Source organism: Dendrobium catenatum, unplaced genomic scaffold (assembly GCF_001605985.2).
Source record: "Dendrobium catenatum unplaced genomic scaffold, ASM160598v2 fragScaff_scaffold_1608, whole genome shotgun sequence".
Classification (NCBI taxonomy): Eukaryota; Viridiplantae; Streptophyta; class Magnoliopsida; order Asparagales; family Orchidaceae; genus Dendrobium; species Dendrobium catenatum.
This window is the reverse complement of record NW_021320070.1, coordinates 6,147,156-6,156,165: the sequence shown is the minus strand read 5'-3', so window position 1 is coordinate 6,156,165 and position 9,010 is coordinate 6,147,156. Positions and strand designations below refer to the sequence as shown.

Here is a 9,010-nt window from a genome sequence, read left to right as displayed (position 1 = left end):
CATCTATTCCAAGTCGTTGAGTTTAAAATAGCCGACGTTTTATCTACCGGTAACTACGCTGGACCTAATTCGCTGTAAAGTCCGCCAAAAATAATGAAATGCTGCTAATTTTCGACGTTATCACCAGCGCATGGGACATCGAGAAGTTTTCGTCGTGGGATGCGCCGGAAAGAATGTCGTTATTATTCCTTCGCATGATGCGTCAGTACAAACGCTGTATTTACCGACGCAAAAAATTCCGCCGGAACATCCGACTGTATTCTCATGTTTTCCTGTAGTAATTAATATAATAAATTAGTAGTATCAAACAATATCGATGTTTGTATCAATACAATAATAGTCTATTGTTATTAGTAAAATCAGTGGTAGTAATAATAAAATAATGCAATAATAGTGAGTCCATATATACAATAATATCAAATTAGTACAATAATTACGAGATTGTATAGTAATAATTAATCTATAACATGTATTTCAGTAAGCATATTAAATATGTCAGAAGTCCTAATTTAGGTAGTATTTTTAGTAGTAAGCTAGTTATTAGTAATCATTGGCTCAGTAAAGAGAGTCATCACTATTTGTCCATCGTTATAATAATTACTTCTTATAACTACTAATCAGTGTATCATATGAATTAGTAGAAGATAATATCCAATCACAATATTTAATGAAAGCCCATCGACCCATCATCCTGTACAGGTCAGTCAGTCTCCAACCAACGTTAGTGAAATTAGATTTTTACTTGTCTTCATACATATTATTATTATAACATGAATAGCAAGCAGCTTTTACGCAATTATACATCTATTTTCATTTATAATATTTGTATTAACACTATGCTTAAATAAAATAATAATTATTTATTCAATGCAAATTGTATAAAAATACAATAATTTCTATTTTACCAGGTAAACTTCAATAATACTATTGTTAAAATATTCATATTGTCGACATTTGTCATATACTAACAGTTATACAGTGAGAGTTTACTAAATATCAAAATATCATAATTTTACAAATTTTGATCAAATTAAAATGTATAAAACACAAAATACATAAAATTCTTGAAATAAAAAATAGGGCAATGGAACAAATTTTCAGACATGGCTGATTGATGAAAATCCTAGAATCCCAGTAACATCCAAAACCTTCAATACGAAAATAGTGAAAACCCTAAATATAAAATAGTCAGAGAGATACAAACAAATGTAAAATTTGTTGGGCTCGAGTTCGCTGAAGATATACGAAACAAGGTGCGACAAGTAGCTTGTTGGCACCGACATCTACTAGAGAACTAACAAGAGAAAATGAGCAAGAGCCAAAAAGGAAATAGAGGAAACAGAGAAAGTTGAGAAGAGAATGAGAAAGAACGATAAAACGAGCCACTAGAGCCAACCATTACCCATGCATTTTTTTTAAACCTAGTTTAAGAAACACGGGTTTGCATTCATGTCACATTCCAGTTTCCGGATCAACCTGCACCTTACCTTTCTAACAGATGGGTTAACCCGAATCTAGAGCTCACCCCTACTTATATGCCTTAATTAAGCTAATTAAGTTATACTTAATATAATTAAACATATCAACAAATAATTATGTAGTGATTTACTGAATTAATTAAATAATAATTTTATTTAGGCAAATTAATTCTAAAATAAAATATTTATTAACTTAGGTTAATTAATAAACATAAATTACTAAGATTAAATAAGTTCCTTAATGAACACATATATATCTAATTTGTTAGATTAAATATTGAAAAATTCTAATTAATAAACTTATTATCAATTTTACTTTTGTTAACTAAATTATAACTAGTTGAGATAATATTTTCCCATCAAATTTACTAGAATACAATAATTACGCAAAAATTATTGTCCGAACTTTTTTAGGAAAATTATAATACCATTAATAGTTTAAAAAAATAATTTCTGAAAATTTCTTTAGCGTTAATTGCATTGATAATTATAACAACCAAATTAATCTTTAAGTATTATGCTTCAATACTAATACTAGCTAATTTAATTGATAAAGATTTTAAATTTATTATTAAATTTCAGGAGATTTACACATTTATCATAAATTTTTTATATATTTATTCATCTAATTCCTAAAAATTTATTTTAATTTCTATACTATTTTAGCATTTAAATCAAATCAAAATATATGAGAATATAATATTATTTCTCTGTAATTTATATTTATTATTTTTTGGTGAAACTGATGGAGGTAAAAGACTCACTAACCGATCTGTTCAGACAACAAATAGCTGAGTTTAGTAATTTACATTATAGTTGCAACGTCTATGCTTAACACGTTTCGTACATTCATTGCGTATTTAAGCTGTTCTCTGTTCTGTTAGAAGTCTTGCTTCTTGCATCGTAAAGGTCGGGAGGCGTTGCGGGGTCGCCGGCTTCGTAGTAGCCCATCATCCTATTTATAGCATAGTAGCCATTGGTGATAAGTGCATGGGCTTATCCAATTTGAATTGATCTGTACTCTAACTGATAATTAGCAAAATCATCTAGATATAAATTTACATATCTGCATTGAACATCCAATTTTTTTTGGTCTGAAACTCTGAATTAATATTTGGGGTGGGATGTGCGTTGATTTTTCATTTTTTTTTTATCTGAATTAATAAATAATATTCTGAGTGGGATGTGTGGGTGAGAAGGGAGAGTCATCTCGCAGCTGGTACTTCTTCTCCTCCTGCTCGGACTCCGATCGATCTCAGTAGTTTTAAGGTAACGAGGATCTGCTTCTCGATCACTTGGAGTTATCACTCCATCGGAAATTATTGTGAAATCATATTTTCACCTTTTTTCCGTTGATCTTAGCTTAGATTTTTCTATTCTGGTGTATAATTATTTGAGGTTTTCTTCCCTGAAAAATAAAAATTTTAAAAATAGAAGTTTGATTTTTGCAGTATATTACGTGTGTCCGACAGTATTTGCTGCGATCTCTGAGGTGAATCAGATTTTGGGGTGGATTGCCGTGTTAATGTGAGGGCTTTGCTGGCGAAAGTTTTAGATTTTGCGGAACTAGATCTGGGAGTTTGTTTTAGGTCGTTAAGGGACAGCTGATGCGATGTCTTCCCTTAGCAGAGAGCTGGTATTTTTGATCTTGCAGTTTCTAGATGAGGAGAAGTTCAAAGAGACGGTTCATAAGTAAGTTTGACTGTGAAAAATTTTGATATTTGATTCAACCTGGTGGTTTTCAGGGTTTTTGAGTTCTTTTTTGTTTTTGGGTGTAGGCTGGAACAGGAATCTGGTTTTTTCTTCAACATGAAATATTTTGAGGATGAGGTTCATATTGGGAACTGGGATGAGGTGGAGCGCTATCTCTCTGGTTTTACCAAGGTTGATGATAATCGGTATTCAATGAAAATTTTCTTTGAAATAAGGAAGCAGAAATATCTGGAGGCATTGGATAAGTATGCAAAGTTTTTAAAAATTCTGTTTTTGATCTTTCATAAAATCTAGCTATCATATTGTGAGTGATAGCTTGGTTTCAATGAATGAATGATTTTGATGCATACTTGCTTTGTAGGCATGATCGTTCAAAGGCTGTAGACATACTTGTGAAGGATTTGAAAGTATTTGCGTCCTTCAATGAGGAGCTTTTCAAGGAAATTACACAGCTTTTGACATTGGAAAATTTCAGGTTTTGTTTTTTTTTTTTTTTCGTTTGTGCACCTCTGTTTCTTCTTTATAATTTTGCTAATTAAGCACTTTTAGGGAAAATGAACAACTTTCAAAGTATGGTGATACAAAATCTGCAAGGAGTATAATGCTGGTTGAGCTTAAGAAATTAATTGAAGCAAATCCGCTATTTCGTGACAAATTACAATTCCCAAACCTCAAAAGTTCAAGGTTGCGCACCCTCATTAATCAAAGGTATGTTGTCTGCAATGCTCTAGATATCTTAGTGCAATCCCAATTAGCTTAACTTTTTTCTCATTTCTAGGGAATTAGCCTGTTTGGCATCACTTTTTGTTATTGTTTTCAAAAAATATGTTTGCAATTATATATATTTTAAATAAATCAAGTTGTGTTTTAAAATACAAAAATTAACTTTTTGGTGTTATTCATTGGTTGGAGTAGCTCCAGTGGAAGATAAGATTAGAGAGAGTCGCCTTAGATGGTTTGGTCACATTAAACGGAGGCATTCCGATGACCCGGTTAGGAAAGTTGAGGTATTAAATTTGACTTATGTTAAGAAAGTTAGAGGTAGACCTAAAAAGACTTGGTTAGAAAATATTAGAAATGATCTTTCTTTGTTAGATTTAAATGAGAATTTGACTTTTAACATGACACAATGGCAAAAAAGGATTCATCTAGCCGACTCCACATAGTGGGACAAAGGCTTGATGTCGTCGTTGTTGTTGTCATTGTCATTATTTTCAAAACATGAGACTCAAATCACCTTGACCTTGCGCACCATGTTATCCAGGCATGCACCCACCCCTAGCCAACCTCACATAGGCCATCGCCACACTGCTAGCTACTTCTCCACCAACCACTACTACTACTTTCTTGTTGCTTTGTCACTGTTACTCTATTGTGCTGTGGTAAGTGCCCCATTGTTCCATTGTTTCCACCCTACTGATCATTGTCAACCACCCTCACTTTGTCGCTGCTTTTGCCTCACCACCATCCTCACAATTGCATTCATTGCCCCAACTACTATCACCGCCCTGCCTTGCCACCACCAGCACCATTGCACACCCTCCCGTTGCCATAACCCTACCCCCACCTGCTTGTTGTTGCGCCATATATGTCAATTTATGTGATATTCAATAGAAACAATCTATTTTTAAAATATTAAACTTATTTTTATTTCATATTAAAATATAGAACAAAATAAATGATAAAAAAAAATAGAATGTCATCTCAAATGGCCCATAAGCCTTCAGGAAATATAGTTTGTAGTTTTAAAGAAATAAGGTGGGCGAGAAGCAATTGAACAAATCAGCAAATGACAAGATTGCTATAATTTCACAATTGAAAAACATTTTTGGATATCAATTTTATGCATGAATTAATGTATCCTATGAAGAAGTTGTTCAAATTTTTATCATCATCTTAATATGACATGCAAATGCTTTTTTATCATTCAAATCACCCTCTAAGTATTCCAAATTCTAAGCCGTGAAGGCACTTGTTTGAGTAAAAGTAAGTTTAAAGTTTTGATGGATTTATCATAAAAAGTGTAAGATTTCAAAAATTGAGAGAAAAATAAAATTATGAGGGTTCTACCTTGGAGTTCTGTTCAAAAGTAGGGGTGATGACATTTTAAGAGGTTTTCAAATTGTGCGAATAATTCATATACTTTTAAATGTACTAAAAACTAATGAAATTATAAACCAAAATCTAAAAATTAATTTACTTATTAAAACTAGAAGGCTTGTCTTCCTACCTAAATATAAATTACAGACCCATCAACAACTCTATGCCTTATTTTGGCTTGGCCCTCGAGAGGAAGAAGAAATACAAAAATTATTGTTAAGGCTTTCAATTTTGACAGAATTAAAGCTATCGAATGGCTTTGAGATGACAAGAAGAAATACAAAAATTAATGTAATAGTATATAGGATTAGGGTTAATGTGCTCATTTTGGAAATTTCATGGGGTTTAAAGTATAATTACACCCATAAATATAACGTGGCACTATGTTCTTTTAGATGAAATTTAAAAACAATCGAGGTGGATTTGTTTTGATCGCCTTTGATCGCTGGTATAAATTTTTGCATAAGATCAATGTTATCTGGGTTGAATGCAAGAACTAGTATCTTGTTTTTAAAATTTCAATTGGGAGCCTGCTGTATCATTATTTCTCTTTGTTTTGTGCTTATGCAAAAATATGTCTTTACTCTTTTCTTGTCCAATATACTTATTTTTAAAAGTGTAGGGCTGAAGTGAAAGTGATTTGCTTTTGCTATATAATCTGGCAGCTTAAATTGGCAACACCAGCTATGCAAAAATCCAAGACCCAATCCAGATATAAAAACCCTTTTTGTCGATCATTCTTGTGGACAACCAAATGGTGCACATTCTTCATCCCCAGCCAACAATCCACTGCTTGGATCCATGCCAAAAACAGCAGGTGGTTTTCCTCCACTTGGTGCACATGGGGTAAGTTGAATGGAGTTGCTTTCTTCCCATCCTTGGTAATCATGATCATTATTATATCTTGTTGGAACATGTTTAGCCTTTTCAGCCCACGCCGGTAACACCCCTTGCCGGTTGGATGTCAAATGCACCCGCTGTAGCTCATCCGGCAATGTCTAGTGGGCCCATGGGACTTAATACTCCTACCAATCCCGGTTAGTGCTTAATTCGGTATAAGTTATCACCTCATGACTCTACTAGAAGTTAATTGTTTTCTTTGTAAATATATATATATATTTTTTTAATTTTTCCTTTTCGATGATAGCTGCTGCAATTTTGAAGCATCCTAGAACTCCTCCAACATGCAATCAAGTTGTTGATTATGCATCAGGAGATTCTGATCACATTTCAAAGAGGAATAGGCCTATTGGAATTCCTGATGAGGTATGCTTGAGCACTGCGGGGAGGATTTTTTTATTTACTTTTATTGATCTATTTCTTTTGAGCTCTTCTTAGATAAAGGCTTCATTTTGGATGGCTTTCTCACTACTTCTTAAAGCAGCTTTCTAGTACAAAAATTTTAATTATTATACTAAAAAGTTCATTTAAGAAGCGGTGAGAAAGCCATCCCAAACAAAGCCAAAGTCTCATAACTCAAACTTATATGTGATTTTCTCATTCTTATCAACACATTTGTGCAGGTGAATCTTCCTGTAAACATGTTACCTGTTCCTTATATGCAGAACCACAACCAGGCAATCTATGCTCCAGATGACTTACCCAAGACTGTAGCCCGAACACTAAATCAGGGTTCGACTCCCATGAGCATGGATTTCCATCCCATTCAGCAAACTATTCTTCTTGGTGAGTTTGATTAATATTTATATTTCTTTTATCAGGAAATTTCTTTTATGATGTAACCTCAACTGCTATCTCTATTATGGTTCAGTTGGCACAAACGTTGGTGATATTGGATTGTGGGATGTTGGAACAAGGGAGAGACTTGTCCTAAAGAATTTCAAGGTTTGGGAACTTGGGGCATGCTCGATGCCTCTTCAGGTTTGTCTAATTTTCATCAATATTTTGGCAGGACTGGTAATTTGAATTAACTGAAATTTCCTTTTACATATTTAGACTGCTCTAGTTAAAGATCCTGACGTGTCGGTTAACCGCATAATATGGAGTCCTGATGGGAATTTGTTTGGTGAGATCATAGAAGTTGATAATTATATTTCAATAGGCGCATTTAAATGAATGATTTTTCTTACCTTTGTCACATGTTTACTCCTTACTTTCCTGTAGGTGTTGCTTACTCAAAACATATCGTACAAGTATATTCCTATCATGGTGGTAATGATGTTAGGCAGCATTTTGAGGTATAAAAAGTACTATTAGCAAGTAATTCCTTTTTAACATTATTGATTTACATTTTCATTTCTTACCCTGTTCTATCGGTTTGCAGATTGATGCCCATGTTGGAGGTGTGAATGATATTGCATTTTCAACCCCCAAAAAGCAACTATGCATAGTAACTTGTGGAGATGACAAGTTAATTAAGGTATCAATATGATATTGGTTGGTACCCTAGCTAAAAATGAACATTTTTCGATGTGTATTTGAGATATGGGATAAATTCATCTTTTATTTTAGGTATGGGATGCAACTACAGGGGCCAAGCAATATACATTTGAAGGTCACGAAGCACCTGTATATTCCGTTTGCCCTCATCACAAGGAAAACATTCAGGTTAAGAAAGAACTATTAGGACCTTATTCATTTTTTAGTACTTGATTGAATTGGTTTTTATAGACATCTTACAAGATTTGCTTAGATTTTAGTAATGAGGGACTGTGAAAAGGTAATCCTGGAAAAATAGCTTATTTTCTTTTGAATTAACTCTATATTAATCCTAATTATGCAGTTTATCTTTTCTACGGCATTAGATGGAAAAATAAAAGCCTGGTTATATGATAATTTGGGATCTAGAGTAGATTATGATGCCCCAGGCCATTGGTGCACTACTATGGCATATAGTGCTGATGGTTCAAGGTTAGTTCGTTTGTGAATCCCATCAGCTGTTATGCGGTCAAATCTTATGTTGCTAAAAGGATTGATTTTTCTATCTTGTAGACTCTTTTCTTGTGGGACTAGCAAAGAAGGGGAATCACACATAGCAGAGTGGAATGAAACTGAAGGGGCTGTCAAAAGGACCTATCAAGGATTTCGTAAACGTTCTTTGGGTGTTGTACAGTTTGATACTACCAGGAATAGATTTCTGGCTGCGGGGGATGAATTCTTGATAAAATTCTGGGACATGGACAACACCAACCTTTTAACTACCACTGAAGCTGAGGGTTCTCTCCCAGTAAGTTTTACATTGATTCTGCTGTGCTAGTTCTGTTAAAATATTTTTAAATTCTAACTTCTCACTTGTGTTTTAGATTCTAACAATTTTATTTGACATTAGGCAAGTCCAAAGATACGCTTCAACAAGGAGGGTACTTTGTTGTCTGTTTCTACACTTGATAATGGAATTAAAATCTTGGCTAATGCTGATGGATTGCGTTTGCTTCGCACTTTTGAAAACCGTCATTTAGATGCTTCAAGGACGGTGTCGGAAACCATGGCAAAGGTATACCAGTATAGCCATCTAGCCTTGACCATAATACAAAAAGTCTTTTTATTATTGGTTTTTGGTATTTTGTAGCCTATTATAAATCCATTGTCTGCTGCAATCACTACTGCGACCACCGCTGTTACCAGTGCTACAATGAGTGATAGGCCTGCTACCGTAGGGATTGCAACTGGAATGGTCTGTTGTTCTTCTGCTTGCAGATTGTTGATTTTGTTATACACATTTAAATTTTACCATTGACACCATTTTGGCAACCTTTTGG

General features: G+C 33.8%; 1 protein-coding gene across 3 annotated transcripts in view; it reads left to right on the top strand.

Moving 5' to 3' along the window:
• Positions 1 to 2,561: 2,561 nt before the first annotated feature.
• The window catches only part of LOC110093483 (protein TPR3), a 28,738-nt gene continuing 22,289 nt past the window's right edge, over positions 2,562 to 9,010 (top strand). Inside the window, exons 1-18 of one of the 3 annotated variants that reach the window (XM_028700930.1) lie at positions 2,563 to 2,747; positions 2,930 to 3,170; positions 3,257 to 3,436; positions 3,553 to 3,666; positions 3,741 to 3,899; positions 5,957 to 6,137; positions 6,214 to 6,328; positions 6,439 to 6,557; positions 6,815 to 6,977; positions 7,063 to 7,136; positions 7,248 to 7,317; positions 7,416 to 7,489; positions 7,576 to 7,671; positions 7,764 to 7,859; positions 8,035 to 8,162; positions 8,244 to 8,478; positions 8,581 to 8,745; positions 8,821 to 8,925. In XM_028700930.1, the coding sequence (XP_028556763.1) occupies positions 3,091 to 3,170; positions 3,257 to 3,436; positions 3,553 to 3,666; positions 3,741 to 3,899; positions 5,957 to 6,137; positions 6,214 to 6,328; positions 6,439 to 6,557; positions 6,815 to 6,977; positions 7,063 to 7,136; positions 7,248 to 7,317; positions 7,416 to 7,489; positions 7,576 to 7,671; positions 7,764 to 7,859; positions 8,035 to 8,162; positions 8,244 to 8,478; positions 8,581 to 8,745; positions 8,821 to 8,925 (2,154 nt within the window). In that variant the 5' untranslated portion in view covers positions 2,563 to 2,747; positions 2,930 to 3,090. Of the gene's footprint in view, positions 2,748 to 2,929; positions 3,171 to 3,256; positions 3,437 to 3,552; positions 3,667 to 3,740; positions 3,900 to 5,956; positions 6,138 to 6,213; positions 6,329 to 6,438; positions 6,558 to 6,814; positions 6,978 to 7,062; positions 7,173 to 7,247; positions 7,318 to 7,415; positions 7,490 to 7,575; positions 7,672 to 7,763; positions 7,860 to 8,034; positions 8,163 to 8,243; positions 8,479 to 8,580; positions 8,746 to 8,820; positions 8,926 to 9,010 lie in introns of all 3 variants that reach the window. The other 2 variants (XM_020818390.2, XM_028700931.1) reach the window with 2 other exon arrangements.